The following is a 24,928-nucleotide window of genomic DNA, read 5'->3' on the forward strand; positions in this document are numbered from 1 at the left end:
CGTTGCGGGAGGGGCCGGCCTCGGCGGTCCCTGTTACAGCGTTTACTGCTGTCACCGCAATAAAAAGCCTGAGCCTCCCCGCCCTCGTCGGCGCTGCCGTCACCACCACGTGAATCAGTAACCTTATACAGCGATCTTGCCTCCTGGGGAGAAATAAGGTTAGAAAAGGACACCTACGGGGAGAGAAAGAAAGATTCAGAGTACAAGCAGGGCGGGGGATGCTTCCAGGGAGCTGGCCGCCTCGGGGCGGAGCCTGTTGCCATAGGAACCGCGGCCGGGCTGCGTCCGGGCGGATGGATGTTTTCCGGGTTCCGCCTGGCCCGGGAAGCCAGGCTCTGGGAGATCGGCCGCCGCCTGGGAGTATTTCCTTAGACGAGAGTTCTGGAAGCGGAAATACTTGGTCAACAGACATGAACTTTTGTAAGGTTCTCTCTGAATTATATGTTGGTTAAAAAATAAAACTTTTTATGGGACAGAGAGAAAGCAACGTGGGGAAGAGGGAGTCAGGGTCCAGCAAGGCGTTACCAGCAGCGTAGCCACATCAGCCTCCCGGGACCTTTAGGTCAGGGCTGTGCCCCGCCCAGCTCAGGTCTTGGCTTGGCCTCAGCCCCTGCCTTGGCAGGGCAGTCACCGGGGGAAATTTGCCACCTAGAATCCCTGACTCTTAATCCCAACCTGGTAGTCAGAGCCATCGCAGTGATTACTTAAACAAGGTAAACCGCTGAGGCAAGCCGGAACTTGGCGCTGCCTTGGGTTTAATTGTCCAAATGAAAAGTGTGATCGTGAAAGTGACGGAGAGAAAAACGACCCTGGGTCTTGATGTGCTCATCAGTGTGGACCTCAGTAATTAGGGGCCCAGAGTTAGGACTAGGAGCTGCTCTTCCAGGTATGCTCAGGACAGATGGTCGACTTAAACTTAGCCAGACCAAACAACAGTAAGACAAAAGAGCATTTTGTTTGCTTGCTTTTGCTTGTTGTTTTTGTCATAGTCAGAGCAAGACAAAGAATACGGGAGGGTTAGCATGCTGCTGGGATGTCTGGCGGATTGCAGAATCGTGTTCTGCTTTAGTCTTTTGTGTGAAGGACATCTTCGGGCTGAGAAGGGGCTTCTGAGGGCCAAGAAGAAGAAACTCAGGTAAGGAAAGGCCAGCAGCACAGCGGTGGTTGTTGGTTCAGGCTGCTAATCAGACCCACAAGACACAAAGAGATTTTAATTTAATGATATGGTTAGTAATCATTGGCAAAGGATACAAAGCAGGCAGCATAGCACCTTCATCTCGTTGGGAGGCCCGGAGCTTCTTGCTGCCCTCACCCACTTGGGATGGGTACCAGAGATGAATGCCAGCAGATGAGAGCACAAGCCGTAGCCCCCTTTGCCCACCCGTCTTTTATGCCACTCTAGTTATGCAGCCACCTTGGAGTTCCACTCATCCACACCAGATCAGGGCAGCTGTAACATTCTCCATGTACCTCAGCTCTGTTTTTGAGAGAACGGTGCTATGGGAAAGCCAGGCCCTTCTCAGGTGGGTCTGCATCAGCCCAGGCCTTGTGGTAGCCTCTCACCCATAGTAGAGGCTAGGGGTTGAATTGTGTCCCTCAAAAAGATATGTTCAAGTTGCAAACCCAACTACCTTTGGGTGTGGCCTGTCTACGAAGGGCCATCCTGACACCTGAGACCCAATCTACATGCCTGTGACTTGGAGGCAGGAAACTCTGTCCCCGGGAGTGATTGTGAGAGGTTCTGCTCATGTCTCTTGTATTCTTGTGTCATCACTGCCTAGTACACCACCTGGCACATAATTATTTGTGAAATGTATGACATTAAATGGTAACCCCCGCTCCGCCTCCCCCCCCCCAAAAAAATTAAATGGTAATTCCAAGATGAGTTCTGGTGTGAGTTCCTGGGCTGTACCTGGGTCAGCTGGTTCTGTTTTTATCCACAGAACCCCACTAGGTTAAGGCCAACTTGGACCATCTCTCTTTGCAAGGATGCTTTTAAAGGGAAGATCATTTCTGCTACATTGACCATTATTTTCAAACGTCCTTGGTATAGGACGTCTCCACGACCACTGAAAAAGACTCCTAGCCTCCAGGGTAAGCAGTCTGTGCCGCCTCTGCCAAAGGAGAGGAGAGGAGTGCCTCTTGGGGTCCAAGCCAAACCATTCACCCAAGGTGGTTGCAGAGAGTCTAGACTGACAGGAAGAGCCTGGTTCTGAGGGGTTACTTGTGGGGTGCTGTTCTGTAAAATCCATCCTAACAATATCTCTTCTCCAAGCTGTGGCACATATACACAATGGAATATTACTCAGCTATTAAAAAGAATGCATTTGAATCAGTTCTAATGAGGTGGATGAAACTGGAGCCTATTATACAGAGTGAAGTAAGTCAGAAAGAAAAACACCAATACAGTATATTAACGCATATATATGGAATTTAGAAAGATGGTAATGATGACCCTAGATGTGAGACAGCAAAAGAGACACAGGTGTAAAGAACAGACTTTTGGGCTCCGTGGGAGAAGGCGAGGGTGGGATGATTTAAGAGAATAGCATTGAAATATGTATATTATCATATGTGAAACAGATCGCCAGTCCAGGTTTGATGCATGAGACAGGGTGCTCAGGGCTGGTGCACTGGGATGACCCAGAGGGATGGGATGGGGAGGGAAGTGGGAGGGGGGTTCAGGATGGGGAACACATGTACACCCATGGCTGATTCATGGCAATGTATGGCATAAACCACCACAATATTGTAAAGTAATTAGCCTCCAATTAAAATAATAATTAAAAAAAAAAAAAAAGAAATGGGAAAAATCATAAACTGGCACCAAAAAAAAAAATCTCTTCTCCAGTCACTCCAGCCTGAACTGGAAATAATCATTCTTGACCATCTTTTTTCAGAAGACCATTTGGCAACAATATTCAGAAGGCTTTTGAAAACAAAGATTATAAAATAAAACAAAACAGCAACTAAACTAAATGACGATTATATTAGGTAGACTTTATAGGCTCCTGATTTTAGGCTGCCTCCTCCTAGTTGACTGTGTTTATCTTTCCCTGAAAGACATCACCTCTCTAATCAGCTGGCTTTGTTCCACTGTGGGATTGACTGATCACTGTCCCAGCCTTTGCCCATCATTGAGGGGCATTGTGGCACAGTGAAAGAGGAACGATGCCAGTCACAGGCCTGAACTCTAGTTCACCTCACTGCCTAGTGGCTGCTGCAAGCTGAGCTGGTCTTTTAAACCTTCAGAACCTCAGTCTCCACTGAAATAATAAGATGCCTGCTCCTGTTACTGCCCACCGCATGACAGGCCAATAAGAGAAGTGAGTTGCTAGGGCAAGGAACAGCAACTTTATTCAGAAAGCCAGCAGATCGAGATGACGGACTAGAGCCCCGAAGAACCATCTTCCCCAAGTTAGAATTCAGGCTTGTTTTTTTTGTTTAAACAGAGTCATTATTTTATTTGTTTATTTTTTGGTTACCCCATTCGGGCTTCCCAGGGGGCTCAGTGGTAAAGAACCAGTCTGCCAATGCAGCAGGCACGGGAGACCCAGGTTCAGTCCCTGGGTTAAGACGATCCCGAGCAGGAGGAAATGGCAACCCACTCCAGTATTCTTGCCTGGCAAACTCCATGGACAGAGGAGCCGGGTGGGCTACAGTCCATGGGGTCGCAAAGAGTCGGACACGACTGCGTGACTGAGTGCGTGCGCACCATACGACCTGTGTGACCTTAGTTCCCCGACAGGGGATCGAACCCAGGCCCACAGCAGTGACAGTGCAGAGTCTTAACCACTGGAGGGTAGAGAAGTCCCCAGGCCCCTTTTATACTAAAACGGGAGGGGGTATGGTTGCTTGCAGCAAACCATTTGGTACCAGAATCCTTTGTTCTTGCAGCTATCCAGTCAAAATGTTCCTATACACCTCCCAAAAGACATTATTCTCTGTTCTGCACCTTTTTATCTTATGTGAATGGACAAGTGTTATACCTTTAAAGGCCAGAGCCTTGAGAGTGGGCCATCCTGTATATTTCAGGCTACAGACAGCCTTCTTAACTTAGAGCAAAGGCAATAGAATGCAAAAGTTAAAGCAAAAGAAACAGATCCAATATGGAGTCAGATTTGTCCATCCCTGTTACATCCTGTCTCTGGGTTGGCTTTGCTTTGTATTATGAAGGTGCTTTCTAAATCCTAAACCGCAAATCAGGTACGAAGAATTGCCTTTCCATGATGGTCTCTGATCCAACTATTTTCCAGTTCTGAGATGAGCAGAACCTTTACATGATGTTACATCACTCATCCACTTGTAGGACTTCTGTCATTCCGCATCTACTTCCTGGCTGCTTGTTATGTGACGGGCACTGCATAGGGGCTGTGGAGTTAGAGGTGAGAAGTGGAGTTGTTAGTAGTTTTCAGCAAAGAGCACTGTGGAGCTCATGAGCGTGACACCCCATCCACACGGGGCTGGGAGGGTCTGGGATTGAAGGAGCCACAGTGAAGCCTTCCTAAAAGGCAGCTGTCTTTGTGGAGTTCTGGAGGACTTGAAGGAGTTAACCTGGGAAGGGACTCAGAAGAGGTTGAACATTCCTCTTGGAACAAGTGGTATGTTCCTTACACCACTATCAGCAGAGTGAGGGGACAGAGACACGTGTATGGGGCCCTCCCGTGTGGGGGGGGATGGCAGGCATCCTGCGTCAGGCACTAAACCTCAGTAGTATCTCCCCACCCCCAGCCCCAGCCCCATAATCAGTATGACAGTCAAAAATGCCCCTTCCCATTCCTGAATGTGTACCCCACCACTCCATCATGGGGATCGGTGCCCTTCCCTGGTTGAGAATTCTGCTTAAAAATGCATGGTGGCATGACTTAGGAACCAGAGTGTGACTGGGCAGGATACAACGTGGGAAAAAATGAGGAAGGCAGAGGCCAGATCCTAAGTGGCCCTATATGCCATCCTAAGAGGTTGATGTTCTAGCAGAGATGTCCTTGACTGGAGATAAACAGACTGTACACAGAGGACTTTGAACTGAACCTGACACGTAATACACGGTCGGTAAATTTCAGTTCTCTATCTCCCAGGGTCCTGCCAAACCCACTTCTATGAGCACCTCTCGTGTCCTTACACGTGCGCGCTGTCTGTGTACTTCCTGAGTGACCGCAGCCCAACCGGCTGAGGACAGTGAGCTCTCCAATGTCTGTTCAACTGGACGGAAACGCTGGGTTGGGGGCGGGGCGGGGATAAGACAGCACCGAGAAGTCTGTACGGCATTCAGCAGACTCAGCGCAAGGACCCTGGGCTCATCTCTGCCCTTGGGGCTTTACCCTCTGGCTGCAGCAGGTCTCAATACAGCTCCAGCCCGGAAAGAAACTGTACCAACAGCCATGACCACTCGTCAAGGCACTTACCACTCCCAGCTGCAATTGTCTGGCTACTCATCCATCTCCCACTCTGGACTGTGATCTTCTTGAAGGCTGAGCCACCGTTCTGTTCTTCTCTGTATCATCAGAGGCTGCTCAATGCCTGGCACATGCCAGACATTCAATGATTGAGTGAGTAGGTGAAGCTTCTCTGACTGCAAGCAGGCAACAAGACCAAGGATCTCTCCCGCTTCTTCACCATCCTGTGAACAGAGACTCGCTCCAAATGTATGCCCCACAGTGTGGGTTGAGTGGAGGGAGATTAGGAGAGGGATCAGAAGAAATGATGTCAGAGGGGAGGATTAGATTTCAATGAATTTGGCTCCTGGATTCATCTTGGTCAGCAAATTTCATCAGAGACACAAGTAAGAGGAGAGGAGAGTAGAGTCCTGTCTTAGGAAGTCAGGGTCTGTTGTGATAGCCTGTTTTAGGAAGAAGACATTGTAGCTTGGAGTGGGATGTGCCTGCCTTTAGTTTCAAGAGTGGATTCTAATTAAATTGTAAAATTCTAGCAAACACCTATATATGAATGTTTATAGCAGCATTATTCATAACAGCCAAAAAGTTGAAACAACCCAAATGTCCATAAGCAAAATATCCGTCTGCTTATCTGTACAATGGAATATTTTTCAGCCATATAAAGGAATGAAGTGCTGATACAAGCCACATGGATGAACCTTGGAACTGTTCTATAAGTGAAGTAAGCCAGACCCCTGGAACCACATTATTATATGATCCCATTTATGTAACAGGCCAGAATAGGGAAATCTGTAGGGACAAAAGACTGAAGGCAGGAGAAGGGGACGACAGAGGACGATTTGGTTGGACGGCATGACCGACTTGATGGACATGAGTTGAGCAAGCTCTGGGAGTTGGTGATGGACAAGGAAGCCTGGCGTGCTGCAGTCCATAGGGTCGCAAAGAGTCGGATGCAACTGAGCGACTGAACTGAACAGATAGAGACAAAAAGTAGATTAGTGGTTGCTTAGGACTCTGGGGGATGGGAAGGTAGGGAGTAACAGCTAAAGGGTACAGCTTTAAAAAACTTCTTTTAAATTGAGGTATAGTTGATTTATAGTGTTGTGTTAGTTTGCAGTGTACTGCAAAGTGATTCAATTATATTTTTTTCAGATTCTTTTCCATTATACTTCATTACAAGATGTTGAATATAGTTGCTATGCCATACAGTAGGACCTTGTTGTTTAACTATTTTCTGTCTGCTAATATATAAAATCGTATGTGTATGTGCTAATCTCATAGTCCTACTAATTTATCTCTCCTTTGGTAACCATAAGTTTGTTTCCTGTGTCTGTGAGTCTCTTTCTGTTTTGTGAATAAGTTTATTTGTATCATTTTTTTAGATTCTACGTATAAGTGATATCACATGATACTTGTCTTTATCTGTTTATTTCACTCAGTATGACACTCTCTAGGTCCATCCATGTTGCTGCAAATGACATTACTTTATTCTTTGTATAGCTGAGTAATATTCTGCAGTGTATGTATGTATATACACATACACCACACCTTTATCTGTTCACCTGCTGGTGGACATTCAGGCTGTCTCTCTGTCTTGGCTGTTGTCAATAGTGCTGCTGTGAACATTGGGCTGCATGTATCCTTTCAAACTAGAGTTTTCTCCAGGTCAGTGCTCAAAAGCAGGATTGCAGGATCATATGGCAACACTATTTTTAGTTTTTTAAGGAATATCCATACTGTTCTCCATAGTGGCTATACCAGTTTACATTCTCAGCAACAGTGCTGGAGAGTTCCTTTTTCTTTACTCCCTCTCTTGCATTTATTGTTTGTAGACTTTTAAATGATGAAAACTGAACACTTGAAGTGGGTGAATTGTATAGTATGTGAGTTATATCTCAATAAAGCTGTTAAAAAACAAAACTTCTAAAGCAGGTGTTAACCTGGACTTTTGAGAACTGTGTACTATGCCAATTTGGGCATGTCTGTGCATTTTTCTGGGTTTGTCAAGTTCACCAAATTCTTTGTGCCTTCCCGTCCTGCCCCTCTGCAGAGCTGAGTGCCCCTTCACCGGGCTTGCTGCAATGCCTGATTACATGGAAAGAATGTAATGAATATCAATGTTATTAAACATGCAAATTCAGTTTTTATCATTTAAATAAAATGATTAGTGTCTACTTTTAAACTAGTAACTATCCAAGGAATAGAAAGCAATGCATTTCCCTGCTCCATTGCTGTAGAAAGGGAATGATTATGGATTCCATTCTGATAATATAAGATTTTTTTATTCTCAAGTACTGTTTGTAATATGAAGACCTAACTTTTTATGTGGCTTCTTGCTGGTCATTTTTGTTACTAAAGCCTTTTCAGGATCAGTTAAATGACTTGATAGAGGAGTTATGTTAATATGTCAAGTTTGACAAGTTTCTAACCTTTGAGAATTTTGGCGTCATTAGAAAAACAAAAGGTTCTGTTGACCCCCTGAATCAAATAAATGTTGACTTATATGATTTTTTTCTGAACGAGTAGAATGATAAAAAGCAGAGAAATATCATTTGCATGATTTGGCTTTGAGGAACTGTATTTTATAGACCCTTTCCTGGGTAAGACCAAGAAGGGAAAAAGTAGTAAAGCCTTGTTGAACTGGGCTGTTTTGCATTTAAAAAAAAATTTGCATTGGTGTTGCAAGCTAGTTAAAAAATCTAAGGAAATAGATCTTTTTTTTTTTCCTTACTAAGGGAAGTGAGTGCATGCTCTCACACGCCACCCAAACAGTCTTCTAAATTCCAACTTTTCCTACTGAGCTCCCGCGTGCCTAGTTTTCTTCCTGGCATCTTTTCCCACTGCATCCCCTTTTGCTTACTTAGCGGCACACCCTCTCTCCGGCTTCTAAGCCTGCCCTGGCTGCGGGCTCAGGGAGCTGTGCACAGACAGTCCTCCCCTGGTAAACGTGCAGCCACATTCTGGTGATGGAGCCCGCGGCCCGGCACAGGAGCGTGGAAACAGCTGACTGCTGACTCAGAGGGGAACGCAAGCCACCCACGAATCTCATTGCAGCTCGCTGCTGCATCCCGATCCCATAATCCCTTGCTTGGTCTGCTGCAGTCTTTTCAACAGACGCTGAGTGAGAAAAAGATGTCCTGTGAGATAAAGGTTGATTGGTTTGAATACCGAAAGGGGTCTCCCACTTGTTAATGACCCAGAAACATCCCTGCCGACTTTCCTGAGCCTTCTCTTGTCTCCTCCATTTTTCTCATCCTCTCTTCTGTTCATGAGCTGGCACACCACTCCATAGAGCAGAAGATATGCTGGGCTTCTGATGATGGCTGCACTGCATGGTAGGGAATTTTAACCAGTCTCTTTGCATGGTGCTTCCAAACTCGAGATGGGAGCAGAAATGTGCATTGTTCTTTTGGGTAGCCGCGGGGCTGCAGCGCCAGGCTGGGGAAGATTTCATTCTTTGCCTCGTTCATTAGTCTGTCTGCAGAAATGGGTAGGTCCTCAGTGTTCATATTGCTTAGTCTTATGCCAGGTGAATAACTAATTCATCCTGCTGTGTCTGTTCTGGCGTTTACCCCCTCTCTTCTCTCTCATGGAGATGTTGTATGCTCTGTAACTATCAGACAGAGGGAGACCCACTCTGCTTTAACAAAAGCATCAAAGCATGGGAGATCACCATGCAAGATTTTTCTTATCAAGTTTCTAATGTGATCTAACTGGATCTTTATTTTTACTAGTCTTTATTTTAATGTGTATATAGGCCTATTTTAAATATAAGATTTTTTTTCCCCTGTGCATCTCTCCGTTGGGTACAAAAATGGGGATGAAATGTTTAATTTGCAGGGTTCCTTCCTCGGTACCCCAGGGGAGAGGAGGCTGTGTGATTCCACCCTCCCCCACGGTGTCCTCTGTTAGGGAACCCTGGGGCTGAGTGCCACAGTTCCCAGTTACCATTGGAAACCCAGTCATTCATAATGCATGACTCGACCCTCTGAATTCTGAATGCCATTGATGATCAGAAAATATGCAGGAGAACATTTGGGGTCTTTTCTGACTTTTTTTTTTTTGCTGCCTTTGAAATAGACTCAAATCTGGGTGGAGTTCAATGGCAGCACTGCATAGAAGGGGGAAAAATCTTGGGTTGGACCTTAGGTTTGCTTCCTGAAACAGTAGGCATCATTTTTGTATCCAAGAGCTGTTTGTGCAACGATGCCCCACCCTGTCATTATTCCTTCTTGGGGTGGGGAGGGGGGCAGGGGATTAGGAGAGCAAGTGGGAAGGCTATTATTTTAAATTAAAAATTGAATGTTAATTAGTAGATTTCTGAACCAAAAGGTAAAATGATATTTCTGTCTTAAGAAAAGATGGTTTCACTATCAGCTTTAAGGAACAGGTCCATAGATTCAGAATGAGGCATTTTAAAAATTATTAGTTCAATTCTTTGGTTTAGGTCATCTTATAGTAGTTTTATTCCTCATGAGTAGATTGTGAGCAGTTTTTTGTTCTCAGCTTTGTTTTAATCAGACTATGTAAGGAAAGCCATTTGTTTGCCCAGATTCTTGAATCGATTTCTTAAGTACTAGGATTCACTCCTGCCCACTGTGAACCTATTTCCCGGTGCCTTTCAGTATTTTTTGGATAGATGCTTTAGCAGCATCGTTCCTAACCCACTGTGGTGTTAAATAATGCACACCCCTCCAGAGCAAGCACACAATGAGAAGTTTCATGTGTGCTGTGGAAGGAGAAAGCAGCTTTCTGTTGCAAAGATGTGAATAGGGGCCTTTCCTAAACCTCCAAGTGTTTCTTTCCAATTTTCTCCCAGAAAGACACGAGGGGTTGGCATTGGAAAGGTTAAAACACTGCTGAATGTAAAAATGTTCTCTGGTAGAATGTGCTGTTTCAAGAAACAAGAATGCAGCATATATATAACCCACACATTTTAAAAATGGAGAATGAAATCTATACATATTTTCACCATAGTTAATGTTATGATCCTGAGATGACTTAATTTTTTTATTTATATGATAACAAAAGTTGAGTGATTTTGTTGCTTGTGAAATGTAAAAAAAATACTCATTCTTTGTCTTACTAAAGTAAAAATGTCCTTCACTTGGATTTCTTTAGACATTAATTTCTGCAAACTCAATGACTTTCTTTTACCTATCCTTATTAAGTAGAAAAAAATCCTAAATATGTAGCAATTTATTTAACTAAGCTTAATTTTTAAGACTCCCTTGTGCTTTTTTTTCATTACCTCTCTGATAAAACTAAGACTGCAGCCAAATACTTACATGTATTATTGAGATGTACAGGAGAGAAATACGTCCAAACTTAAAAAATTGCCACAAATTTTTTACTGGCATTTTTTTTTCTTTTAAAAAATGTGACCGAGTTACTTCTAATTGTGGCAAAATTCTCATTTGCACACACCTGTGATTACTTTTTTAAAAAAAATCTCTAATACCATCTGTGTCCCTTTATTATGTAAGAATTGTAGTGTAGATTTATAGGATCTGTTCTCTGTTAGGGTTCTTTGAATATTATTATTATGCAGTTTATCAGAATTGACCAGATCAGGCTTCCTTGAAGAGTTTGCAGATTCACATTAGACCAAATACTAAGGAAAAAGAAACCCAGTATAATTATTCAAATAACATCATTGGAAGAGATATTCATTCCTGCTTTTTACATGCCAGTCTCCCCTTTTCTACTTTACCCTCTTCTGCCTTCATATTCTCAATAGCTTCCATTCTTCTAAGTGCTTTTATTGTTATTCTTGAAAACTTGTTAGTTTAAGTAAACATTTATTCTAATCAACAACAGATTTAAATAATATGCTTCCAGGGGAAGAAACATATTGCTGCTCTATACGCCTGTGTCTTTCGAAGTTCTGATGTAGAATAGATTTCTCTTCCCCTTTCTCACTAATCTCGCCCACCTCCTGGGGCTTCGGGCCCTGGCTGCCCTCTGCCGTGTCCCAGAATATTCAGCCTCTTTGTGTAGCCCCCAAGGAAAGCAAGGGAAGAGACTTGGCAAGGTGATGGATGTGGGGAGAGGAGACCCCACTCACCCTGACTGTCCCAGGGCACTGTCAGATGCATGTCCGTTAGCCTGACCACTTAACACTCCCCATCACACAGGCCCAGCCTTCTGGAACTTAGAACTGACTACAGAAGGCGAGTACTTGCATGAAGGCAATGGCAAACGTTGGCAAACTAAGGAAAGAGGTCGAGGAAACAGGCATACCTATCATATCACAAATTGGGGGCTTGGTTTAAAAATCGGCTTCCATATGATCAACCTCTGCAGTCTAGGGGAGCTGTCATACATCTGGCCCTGGGAAGGAGAACCCCTTGGAAAGCTTGGGCACACGCTTCCCTGGAGACAGAAGTTAAAGCAGATGGCTTCCTGAGGCCCCCTGCCCCGCCTCCACGCACACTCACATTCCTCCCGTCAAGAAAGATATTGCATCTGGCTTTTCTAATTTACAAAATGGCCCATTTGGGATAGAGGCTTGATTGAACTGGAAGTAGGTCACCCTGTTTTAATTTCACTGAAGATTGTCCTCTTTTCTTTCCTCTAGTTGAGTCCTCAGGAACCATGCAGATTTCATTGCAAGTGGATAATAATGTGCTCATAAATTTGAAAAATTATAACTACCTTGTTTTTTGAAGTGTATTTTAATCTGTACCTTGAGCACCAGGTACTACCTGCTCTGGCAGGTAAGAGGTAGTTTACTGTGAGTTTATAGATAGTCCCAGTGGTTCAAGAGTTCCTTCCTATAAATGTAAAAGAAGACTTTTAACTTCTTCGGAAGTTGATTTAAGCACATCTGCACCATTGTCGTTGGTCCAAGAAAAATTTTTTAAAAAGTAGCTATATTAATAAATAAATTCAGTTAAGTTCCACAAAGAGAAGCCATAATCCAGGAATGCCATAAAATTAAACAATGGAAATGGAATCTACTGCCTTTAGGATGACATATAATCAAATATGCTGCCGCTTACCCACAAATCACATGTTAAAATGTGATTTTGCAAAGGATTCTTGACCTGTTTCCCAACCATGTTTCTTAGACCAGCCAGACAAGCTTTCAGCAATCTCCCTTTCTCCAGAAGATGTTTTCGGCCTGTTTTTTCTCTTCCATCCTCTCTCCCTACTCTTCATCACTCTACTGTCAGCAATAGAGGGTTTGGATACTTTTCTAATCTCAGTGGTATAATTTGGAGTGGGAGACATGGTTTCAACTTTGGAATTGTGGATGCAGGCATTTTTCTTTCATTTCATCTCCTCCTATCAAATTCTTCTTTTCCATTTGGTTGTAATTTCCAGCAAGTTGTAGATTTGAGAAAGTGAATCAGGCAGAATACCAGAGATGATTTGGGGAAGGAAATGCTGGGGCAGGATTTTTCTATGCCCAAGGATTTTGTTATCTGATGGTTACATTGTTTTTACCCACAGAAGCTGTGTTTAGTTGGCAAGTCCCCACTAATATGGAATTTATATGTCAACCTTCTTAGATTTTTTTATTTCCGCATATGTATCTTTAGTAGTTCTTAATTTCTTTTCCTGCATTTGTAAGAGTGTTCAAATATGTCACTAAATATTTAGTTTCTGGATCATGGCTTATATTGCTAAGCATTAGACTTATATGGGAAGGCAGGTAATGTCTGATTTCAAGTGAAAATGTTCAAATGCCTGGTAATAACCATGCTCTTTATCTTGTAATTTAGCAAGTGCTGCTCTTTTCTGCTGCTGGGACTGAGAATATTCCCATGTTACACTTTTCATTCAGTCCGCTTACAAAAATGTGTCAAGAGACTCATAGACTTAGAGAAGTAACTTGCTGGGAGAAGGATGGGGAGAAAGGAGTTTGGGATGGACATGTACACACTGCTATATTTAAAATGGATAACCAGCAAGGACCTACTGTTTAGCACAGAGAACTCTACTCAGTGTTATGTGGCAGCCTGGATGGGAGTGATGGATACATGTATATGTATAGCTGAGTCTCTTTGCTGTCCATCTGAAACTATCACAACATCTTAATTGGCTATACCCCAATACAAACTAAAAAGTTTTTTTAAAATGTGTGTACTATGTACCAGGCACAGTTCTGGGTGCCGGGACTGCTGCAGAGCAGTCAGATAAAAATCCGTGCCTTTGTGAATCTTATGTCATGGTGTGGGGGTGGGGTGGGGAGGAGGCAATATTCACAATAAATACCTCGCACCCTGTATTGGAAAGGGACCAGTGCTAGGGAGAAAAGCGGAGCAAGGACAGGGGTAATAAGTGCTAGGAGATTGGGGCAAGTATCAGTTTTAAACAGAGTGGTCCGATTGAGATGGGGATATTAAAGCAAAGATCTGAGTGGGGAGCGAACCCAGCCGTAAGCAGTTTTCCACCGGCAAGGACCCGCAGCTAGTCTCCCCACACAAGAGCTCTCATGGCTGGCTCATGTCAATACTACACTAGCGTTGGCTGTTTGTGTGGTTTTAAAATGCCTCGCTCTGCCCTCTCTTCTGTATCATTTCGTCTCTTATGAACAGGCATTGCTAGTTCCTGCATCCTGAAGCATCTTGGCTCCTTCAGAGACAGAGTACAGCCAGGTGTGTTTTCGTGTCTGTCTTGCGGATCCCCAGCCAAAGAGCAGTTCTATATTCTGATTTTTACTATCATGCTCTTAATTTCTGCTGGTTATATGTGTAAGAAGGATCTCAGACAGTTTAGAAGCCAAGAAGGGGAAAGGAGAGTAGCTGAGAATCTAGATAAGTATTTGCATGTGTGCGTGCTAAGTCACTTCAGTCGTGTCCAACTCTCTGGGACGCTATGGACTCCCCCACCAGGCTCCTCTGTCCATGGGATTTTTCAGGCAAGAACACTGGAGTGAGTTGCTGTGCCCTCCTCCAGGGGATTTTCCTGACCCAGAGATCAAACCCATGTCTCCCGTGGCTCCTGCATTGCAGGTGGATTCTTTACCCCTGAGCCACTGGGGAAGCCCAATAAGTATTTACAGCTTTTCTCATCAAGGGAGACTGGAATCTGCAGTTGTGCCCAGACGCTTTGATGAAAGAAAGGCTGTCAGATGTTTCATGGATATTCCTTGTGGCATATTCAGATGGTTGGAAAGCTCCCCACAGTGTTTACGAGCACATTTTGTGCCTCCATTTTTCTAAGCACATTATCCCTCCAGGAGCAGTCAAATTTCTTTCCACTGTGGCTATCCAGTTATATTCAGGGAATGATCATTATCTTGGCAAAGTCTTGGTTTGGAGCTCGTTGGGGGTTGGAAACCTTTTGTGTTGATTATGGGAGTCCTGAAAATCCAGAAGTCTTTAACAGGTCACTTGTGACAGATTGTGACATTGTCATGATTTTAAATTACTGTTAATGAGTAAACTTAATTTACCATATAAATTAACAATACTAACAAAGACTTCCTCTCACCCACTACAATAATTATCATTGAATTAGGGTGAAAATTAGCATGAAATCTTTTTCATTTCCTCTTTGGAGAATAAAAATGTTTGCTCAGGAAACTTCATTTAGTCAGCACATATCATTTGATTAGAACAAATGTTTTTTTCTTGCCAAAATTGAAAGTTTAAGGTTAAAAAAAGAGTAAAATCCAGTTTGATGTTTTCTCTCTGCTTACTTCAGTACTCAACATGATTGATTATTTCAAAGAATATGCTATTTGGCTTGACTGTGCTTAATTACTACATTATTATTATTTAGCCTCCTTTGACTGTTTTCCTTTGTTTCAGCATGTCTCACTTCTCTGATTAAACTTACTCTTTGACTAAAGTTTTCCACAGGCAAAAGGCAGGCAGAAGAGATGGTGGGGGGGCGGTGGCAAGGACCATTTGATCCTGCTCCATTTCAACGTGAACATTTTCAAAAGCTAGTCAAAATAAAATTCTTTTTAACTGATTTTAACTGAAAAGTTTAGTATGATTTTTTTAAATTTTATTAATTTATTGATTTTTATTATTTATTTATTTTTAAAAAATTTAAATTTATTTGGCTACACTGGGTCTTAGTTGCCACACGTGGAATCTTTAGTTGCAGCGTGTGGGATCTAGTTTCCTGACCAAGGATTGAACCTGGGCCCCCTGCATTGGGAGCGTAGACTCTTGACCCTTGGACCAGCAGGGAAGTCCTGTTTATTTTTTAATTGGAGGATAAGTGCTTTACAGATTCTGTTGTTTCCTGTCAAACCTCAACACGAATCAGCCATATAGTGTGATTTAACATATATATACATGGAATGCTTCGCATGTCATTCTTGCTCAGGGACTAGACCAGTCTTCTGTATTGTTCCAACGTAAGTGCTGCTGAAGTGAGAAGTCTATAATCTCTATAAGTCACACACACACCCCCCCCCCCAGTAAAGTGTTAAACTTGCTTACAATTAGGTAACATTAACTTATCAGATAAGGCAGAAAACTTGAAATCTGAGCTTTCTGATTCACTGATTTTACTGGATGACCTTGGACAAGTCATTTAAACCCTCAGCTTTGGTTTCCTTATCTTAAAGCCAGAAAAATCCATCTCTTCCCTATTTTTAGGGATATCTTAGGGATGCAGTCAAAGAAAAGCAGATGATGTACCAACACTTTGAGCTCCTGAGAAAAGAGCTGCATTTAATTCAATCAATGGGTATCACTCTCTACCCTGGTACTTTCATTCTATGAAAGTCTAGCAGATAATGCTGGCTAATTAGATCTGTCACACCTACGCCGTTTATCTAATGCAGTGAGTTCCATTTGAACGCGACACTTGTACAACAGGTGCTTTTACAAGCCCAATCTATTTATTAATCATGCTCTTTAGAGAACTTACCTAGAAGGCATAGAGTTGGAAAATGGTGTGTCGTGTTTGTATCTGTACTCCAATATATTTCTGCAGAAAAGTTGACATACTGTTTTAAAAGTTGATGATTAAGTGGAGAGAAAGAAGAGACACCATTTGTACTTGGAAAATAACATTTCCTTTAGAAAGTGTGAAACTGTTGATTCTGGGAACACAGGTCCTGGATCAAGTTAAAATGTTGTATGTAAACCAAGCTTCCATAGCACAGCCTTCTGAAAACCCAAGTCTAGGAGAGTTATAGTGGTTTAAAAGGTGAAAAGGTTATGGGTTTGGCATTCTGGCAAATTTCCTAACCTAGCCTCAGTTTAAACAATCTGTAAGTATTTCCCTGCTTCCCACCTGGGGTCATACATTTTTTTTGAATAGAACATTTCTATTGGGATTTGGGGCGGGAGCTGTGGACACCTTGGCAGATATTAGACAATTAGTAAGTGAATTTTAGCTCAGCCTTGGTTCACCGCTTTGGGACAGAAGCCAGAAATTCTTTAAGGTGTTAAATGGAGTTGTGTTTTATGTTGTAATTTTTCCCTCCTCTCTTCTTTTATAACCTTCTGCTTTCTTTGCTACCCTCTTCCAATTCTCTTTTGCTGACCTGAACTCTTACATTTTGAAACCTCCTCTGGATTAATTCACTTTACCAGTCCCTCAGATACCCACACATGAACACCAACAGACATTGCTTAAAATAATAGAGATTGCCTCTAGCCTTTGTCCCTGCTTCATGACGAATACATATTAGTATGAAGTCTATAAACCTTTAGTTCTAAAGAAAATGCTCTGAACTACATACAAAGTTTTTATTGAAAACTTCTAATTATCCCATTCCTGCATATTAATAGTATATAGGGAAGGAACCATTTTTCTTCTATACACTTAAGTTCATACCTGAAGCCTGTGAATTAAAGTGGCAAAAGACAGATGTCAGAAGAAAAAGATATACACATTTTATTGATATTTCATTTTTTCAAGATAAAATATGTTTTGTTGAACTTTATCAATTTAATATTTTAAATTTTACATTGATAGGAGCGTCACAGAATAGAAGAGGCAGTTAAACCCAAGAGCTTATATACTATTTCAGTAAAGGACCACAGATTGTGGAGAATTGGCTAGACAAAGGAAAAGTTTGGACTCGTAGAGACAGTAAATTGTGGGAAGGTGACCAGGATGTATGTGGTAGGTAGGGGTTGTTTAGTCCAGTTTGTTGTGCAGACTCCGCTCTGGTGATTAAGGGTCTTCTTCTCTTCCTGGTATTGCAGAGTGGGGCACCTTCACAAGTGAGGATGGGTGCCCTGCCTTTGTAGACGGATGGCACAGATGGCAGAGGGAGAGAGCTCTTCATCTGCTATTTCTCAATTGACTTCAGCTCAAAATAATGCTTACATCAAAGTGGCTTATTTGGAAGTGGCATATTTTGACCCCCTTCAAGTATAATAATTGAGAAAACACATTCTATCCTAATAAGACTATTCTATTTAATATAGACTATAATAGACTATATTTTAATAAGACTATAAATATATATTCAGATATAGTTGAGGCTGAAGGTGTGAACAGGCAGAGCTATGTGAGTATCTATCCCTTCAGCTGCCCCTGCTTTGAAATCCAGCAAGATACCTCTTTTTTTTTCTTGTAGCAATTTAATTTTTAATACAATTTTTAAAGGTTACTTTCCATGTACAGTGATTACAAAATATAGGCTATATTTCCCATGTTGTACAATACATCCTTGAGCCTGTCTTTCCCCCAATAGTTTGTACTCTCCATTCCCCCATCACTGTATCAATATGTCCCCTCCAGCCTCTCCCATCACTAGTAACCACTGGTTTATTCTCCTTATCTGTGAGTCTCCCAGCAAGCTACCTTATTCTAATTTTTTTTTTTTGCCTGGTGAACATATGATTATTTTATTGATTTACAAAACGGGCCCTACACTGTACACCCTCTATAACGCTGCCAGTTGGTTACGTCAGGGTCACGACGTGGAATTCTACCCGTATTCAGAGCACAGTGCCCCTAGCAAATAAAACAATGATTCACTTGTATTTGCAGATTATTACATGTCTTTCCATTTTGGTTTTTCTGTCTGACAGCAGCAGCGTGCAGGGTCAAAGACAGCCGGCCCCCCATGTCAGTGGTCTAGGATGGCCAGTGAAGCCACCAACATCCCCAGTCCTGTGGTGCGCCAGATTGACAAGCAGTTTCTGATTTGCAGTATATGCCTGGAAAGGTACAAGAATCCCAAGGTTCTCCCCTGTCTGCACACTTTCTGCGAGAGGTAAGCCTCTGTGCTTGGAGAAGGGGGTTTCACAGACTGACTTCCTACAACCTGCCAAAGGGTGCTGTCCAGAATTCTGCAGTTACCTATGGGAGATGATAAGTCTTTTGTGCTTCTGATAGACATCTAGAAACGTAATCATGAGTTGCAGAGAATTTACTTTCAAGGAACTACAAGCAGGAGGAAGCAATTCAATAGCTACTGACTTATTTCCTTGGGAGGTGGAGCATTAAATATTTTAAGATTCAGGTTTTTACAACTTCTCGCTTTGTTCTTTGTGAAACTGTTTTTGCCCTCATAGAGAATCTTTGATGAGGGCCAATTAAAAGTCGTCCCAGGTGCTCAGATGGTGAAGAATCTGCCCACAGTGCGGGAAACCTGGGTTTGATCCCTTGGTTGGGAAGATCCCCTAGAGAAGGGAATGGCAACACTCTCCAGTATTCTTGCCCAGAGAATTCCATGGACAGAGGAGCCTGGGGGGCTACAGTCCATGGGATCGCAAAGAGTCAGACACAACTGAGTTGAAGAGTTTATATTTACATAATTAAAAATGTATCATTTTCTCCTGCATAACAAATCAGGTAATATACATGCATATAGGAGGGGTTAGTTGAAAGGAGGGAGTTTTCTTCCAGAGATACTTCAGAAGACACATACTAATGATGTATTTGAACATGATGATGTTTCAGATGAAGAAAAATCTATATATATATGTGTGTGTATGAAGTAACTATAAATTACCTAAATATTATTTCTTGAATAGTTTTTCCCACTGAGTTAATCAGTTTTCAAAATATATTTTTACCCTCATGTTCAACTTACCCCATCAGCAATTAGGCACAAAAAATGTTGTTGGTAATTAGTTTATCTGTGATCTAATTTTAGTACTTCCCTAGTAAGTTGACATATTTTTCTTAACAAATGTTAATTATGTGTTATAGCATTTAGTAAGTACATTTTCTTTTATTATTTAATATACGTAGTTAAAATTTTCTACCTCCTATCATAGAACAGAAAATTGATGTTTTCAGTGACTTCAAATCAATGCTAATTACATTTGCCATCCAGTTTAATGTACATTTGTTGTCTCCCTGAACATGCTTTTAGTTGATTTTCTTTGGAAGGTCTCAGTTACAATAGGATAGCCACATCCTTGGTGGTGACGGATGGATGAGAAAGTGGATTTGTTACTGGTGGTTGTGGTGTTCTGTTTTGCTTTCTTTGTTTTGGGTTGTTTTGTGTGTGTGTGTGTATGCACACAAGCACATGTGCAGTTTTTTGTTTGTTTTAAGCAGTGGTATATAGGGCACCGATATTTTGTACTTTATTCATAATTTTATAATTATGAATATAATTACAAGTACTGAGTACTTTGTAATTCATATTCCAAAATGGCAACAAGGAGAGTGATTTTTCTCCCTGACTCAATGGACATAGCTAAAACATGCCTACCAGCTAACTGTCCACATGTCCCCGGACTCACATGGTAAGGTTGTATTTGATATTCAGGAATCGATATAGCTGGGCCCTCTTTATACTCACTGCTGAGAGCCACTTGGCTTGAGCCTAGCAGAGCTGCCAGGGCTCGGTGCCTGCTCGGCCTGGTGTCTGGTTCCCGTTCCCCTGCTCTGACAGGTGAGAAGCAGCACTTCCGCACCGCCCTGGCTGTCCCTCTTGCGCGGTCACTTAGGTCTAGCCCAGGCCACTTCCACTGCGCTCCCAACAGCTAGTGCTGGAGGTGTTCAGGAGCCAGCCAAAGCACGTCCCTAGGGAATGCCATGTGAAAGCTGTTCTAGCATCACATGCACCAAACTGATTTCCTTTGCAAGGTGTTGGCAACTTTCCTTAATGAGAACATTTTACGCAGAGACAAAAGTTCACGGCTTGTCTCACTGCTGGAGGAGAGGAAGACCCAGGACCATTGTCTCCACCTCTTGCTGGGCACAAACACTCGCTGCTCGGTGGACAGCCCCTCTCTTATTCTCATTTCTTCCAGAATGCCATCAGTGGGGCTTGGAGGATGCAGACACAGTCCCTGGCTTTATGAAGTGTCCAGCCAAGAGAAGGAGCCAGTCATTAGCCACCTATTCACTCAGATTAATAGGAAATTAAACCAGTCACAATGGCCACGTACCAGAAGTACACAGGCAGCCGTATAATAGGAAAAGTGGCTCTAATTCAGAAGGTTTCCCTGCAGAAGTGATGATTAGGCAGAAAGCCCAAGGATGAAGAAAAATTAGTTTAGCAAAGGGGAGTAAGCAGAAGAAAAGAACTTCAGGTATGTTGCAGAGGTGAAGAGTGAGAGGGACCGTGACACTTTGAAAGAACTTAAATAAGCATTGGGTGACAGATATGCAGCAAATTAGAGGAAGACAGAAAAATGTAGACGCCAGATCACATGGGTGTGCAACCCGCATCATCACAGGTGGACTCTTGTGTCAGCTGTAAGAACAGTGGAGGCCGTGGAAGGGTTTCATCTTAGATATGAGGGGAGAAGATCAAACTTTACATATGGGGAAGACCGCTCTGGTTATAACATGGAGAAGGATGAGGAGGATGCAAAGTGGATGACAGTATACCAGGGGAAGGGTGACTGCAGAAATTGAAGCAAGGGCGGTGTGATACAGATAGATGAAGAGACCTGGGAAGCCTGGAAGGATATTTCAGCCTTCAGTGATGGGTTGGATATGAACAATGAAGACCAGTAAGGGAATTCTTACTGTTTTAAGAACCACGCCTGGCTTGGGTTTGCTTAGAGGAAAGGATGGAGATGCAGTTTACTGCTAAGAAGGAGGGCAAAGAGTGTGGGAAGATCATGGGTTTGGTTTTGGACACGTGGAGTTTTAGGACCTGTGAGATCTCTAAGAAGAGATGCAAGAGAGCAGTTGGTGTACAGACATGGGGCTCAGAGAAGGCATCCGTGGGAGGACACATACATATGAGGGTGTTATGCTTATTGTTATGTAGTATAATATAATATAATACTCCAGGGAGAGAAGAGGGCTTACGATAAGCCTTGATTAAGTCCAGAGTATACTGACTCTCCGGAGAAGGCAATGGCACCCCACTCCAGTCCTCTTGCCTGGACAATCCCATGGATGGAGGAGCCTGGTAGGCTACAGTCTGTGGGGTCGCGAAGAGTTGGACACGACTGAGCGACTTCACTTTCACTTTTCACTTTCATGCATTGGAGAAGGAAATGGCAACCCACTCCAGTGTTCTTGCCTGGAGAATCCCAGGGACGGAGGAGCCTGGTGGGCTGCCGTCTATGGGGTGACACAGGGTTGGACATGACTGATGCAACTTAGCAGCAGCAGCAGCAGCATACTGACTCTCTGTCAGTAGGAAAGAGATAGCAGGCAGAAGGAAAATCAGGTGAGTGATATCATAAGGCAAGGAAAGATAAAAAAGGAGCGGGGGTGGGGTGGGGATGGGGAGTGGACAAGCTTGATGAATGCAGAATTGAAAAAATGTGTGTTACATTTCAATGTTGCTGGTGACCTTAGCAGAAGTTACTTCATCCCTGATATTGATTGAGTGCTATCTGCTTGTGTGACGTGTGCGTGCGTGCTAAGTCACTCTAGTTGTATCCGACTCTGTAACCTCATAGACTGTAGCTCACCAGGCTTCTCAGTCCATGGGATTCTCTAGGCAAGAATACTGGAGTGGGTTGCCATTTCCTCCTCCAGGGGATCTACCCAATCCAAGGATCGAACCCACATCCTTATGTCTTATTGGCAGACAGGTTCTTTATCATTTGGGCCTCCTGGGAATCCCTGTGTGACATGAGGAAAGTCAGTTAACCTCCTTGATGTCAGTTTCCCCATCTGCAAAATAAGAGAAATGGGGAGAAATAAGAGGTTTTCAAATTCTATTTGTCATAGAAGCTGGGAAACATTGTAGTTATGGCAAGCTTAGATTCTGGTGCCAAATTGCCTTGGTTTGAACATCTAAGTCCCTTGGGCAAGGAGCCTACCCTCTCTCTACCTGTGTTTCTTCAGACATTTAAAAGTGATCACAGGATTGTTGGAAGTACAGTTGACCCTCAAACAACACATGAACTGCATGAGGTTATCATTTGCAGGTTGTTTTCAATAGTTAATAGTAGTTAATACTACAGAATGACAAGATCTGCGGTTGGTTGAATCTGCGGTTGTAAACCCTGAATGTGTAGGAACCGGCTAATTGAAGGGCTGGCTCTGAGTCATGGGTGGATTTTTGGATTTTCCACTGCACCAAGGGTCAGCACCCCTAACTCCCACATTGTTCAAGGGCCCACTATATGTTTAGTGAGAAGTATGTGGGTCCGTCATTATTAATCAAGCGTAGCTCAGTCAGTAAAGCTTCTGCCTGCATTGCGGGAGACCTGGTTTCATTCCTGGGTTGGAAAGTTCCCCTGGAGAAGGAAATGGCAACCCACTCCAGTAGTCTTGCCGGGAGAACCCCATAGACAGAGGAGCCTGGCGGGCTCCTGGCAGGTTCATGGAATCACAAGAGTTGGACATGACTTGGTGCTATCTTTCTTTCTTTCTTTGCTGATTAAGTGAATGAAATTGATGGCTCTTAAGGAGAGGCAAGAAGAGATGGTGTGTTCCATCCCCACTTCAAACAAAACATTTCCACTTCAATGTGTTTTTAATATGTGAAGTCTGCTTATGATCTTGTGTGTAAAGAGTTTCAATGCTAACAAGAACAAAAAGTGACATGTTTCTCCCAATTTGTGTAAAATTCTTCAAATTTGTGAATGCCATACCGGGTACTCTAGGCCAACGCTTCTTAACCTTAAATGTGCAAACAGATTACCTGGGAGTCTGATTCATCAGACCTGGAGCGGGCCCTGTGAGTTTGAGTCTGCATTTTTTCCAAGCTCCCTGGTGAGACCAGTGATGCTCACCATGGACCATACTTTGCTTGTGCGGCAAAGCTCTTGGAAATAGTACCCAACTAAACTAAACTGAACTGAAATTGCTCAGTCATGTCTGACTCTTTGTGACCCCATGGACTGTAGCCTACCAGGCTCCTCTGTCCATGGGATTTCCCAAGCAAGAGTCCTGCAGTCAGTGAAATTTTCCTTGAACATCATTTGTCCAAATGGCTGAGCAGTCCAATGTAATGTGACCTGTTGGCTTCAGAAATGCACTTTTCTAGCGAAGGAGACAACAATGAAAGTTGATGCAGCGTAGCTTTGTGCCCACTGCAGGAGCCCTGCTGTGCTGACAGCCTGCTTCTGCCCCTGGACAGGTGCCTGCAGAACTACATCCCCGCCCACAGCTTAACCCTCTCCTGCCCGGTGTGCCGCCAGACTTCCATCCTGCCCGAGAAGGGGGTGGCCGCGCTCCAGAACAACTTCTTCATCACAAACCTGATGGACGTGCTGCAGCGATCTCCAGGCAGCAATGCTGAGGAGTCCTCCATTCTGGAGACTGTCACCGCTGTGGCTGCAGGGAAGCCTCTCTCGTGCCCAAACCACGATGGGAATGTAAGTGAGTGGCCTGCAGGCGCAGTCCTGGCTGAGGGGCTGGCCTGACTGGGGGAGGCTTTGGGCAATCAGAGGGTATCAACCCTGAAACAGGACTCCACCTGGAAAAGGAGTGATGAACAAGGCCTTTACCATCCTCAGATTATTTTGCCTGCTTCCTTTCTCTGACCAAATTTATTTAAATAATAAAAGCAATCTTCATTGTGTCCGCTTAGCACTAATTGTTGGTTTCCCCAGGAGGGCAAACTCACAACTATTTGCCAGCTGGGCATACTTTGACCCACAGAAACATCTGTGTTATAAATTATGGGTAGAGATTAAATAGTAGATAAGTTCTGCAAACTGAGAATGATTATTAGAATGTTAATTACAGTGTTTTATTTTCCTTGTGAGGGAAATTTTTGCTCATGCTCCATAGATCCTGTTACTTAATCATAAATAATCTGAAGTTATGTGAATCCCTGATAAGAGATTATAGATTAGAGTCCAGACTGTTTCCTGCTACCAGCAAGCATAGTAACTGTTATAAACTCAGGAGGACCTGTGTGTTCCATCAAAAGAGGAGTCGCAGGAGCTGTGTAGCTAAGAGGCAGCATTGCACAGCGGCTCACGGCCGGCTTTGGAGTGGAACCGCCTGATGCAAATCCTGCTCTGAGACTCGCTTCCTAAGTCAGCTTTGGCAAAGCTTTGACAGATTTACTAAACTCTCTGTACTACTTCCTCATCAGTAGAAAGAAAGTAATAGTAGTCTACCATACAGGATTAAGTAGAGAATTAAATATTTAAGCCCTAGAAAATAGACAGTAAGCTCTCAATAAATACTAGCTATTACAATTATTTCTACTTAATGATGGCTTCCCTGGTGACTCAGACAGTAAAGGGTAAAGAATCTGCCTGAGATGT

The 24,928-nt window shown here is 43.1% G+C and overlaps 1 protein-coding gene across 11 annotated transcripts in view; it reads left to right on the top strand.

The window, feature by feature from the left end:
• TRIM2 (tripartite motif containing 2) overlaps nucleotides 1-24,928 on the top strand; it is a 179,389-nt gene that overhangs the window by 107,271 nt on the left and 47,190 nt on the right. For 4 of the 11 annotated variants that reach the window (XM_081543676.1, XM_081543667.1, XM_081543669.1 and 1 more), the window contains exons 2-3: nucleotides 18,362-18,546; nucleotides 23,788-24,025. In XM_081543676.1, coding sequence (XP_081399802.1) covers nucleotides 18,413-18,546; nucleotides 23,788-24,025 — 372 coding nt within the window. In that variant the 5' untranslated portion in view covers nucleotides 18,362-18,412. Of the gene's footprint in view, nucleotides 1-263; nucleotides 421-1,943; nucleotides 2,095-18,361; nucleotides 18,547-23,787; nucleotides 24,026-24,928 lie in introns of those variants that run through there. The other 7 variants (XM_081543666.1, XM_081543668.1, XM_081543671.1 and 4 more) reach the window with 5 other exon arrangements.

This window comes from Giraffa tippelskirchi, chromosome 11, assembly GCF_054371585.1.
Source record: "Giraffa tippelskirchi isolate mGirTip1 chromosome 11, T2T-mGirTip1v1.2.pri, whole genome shotgun sequence".
Taxonomy (NCBI): domain Eukaryota; kingdom Metazoa; phylum Chordata; class Mammalia; order Artiodactyla; family Giraffidae; genus Giraffa; species Giraffa tippelskirchi.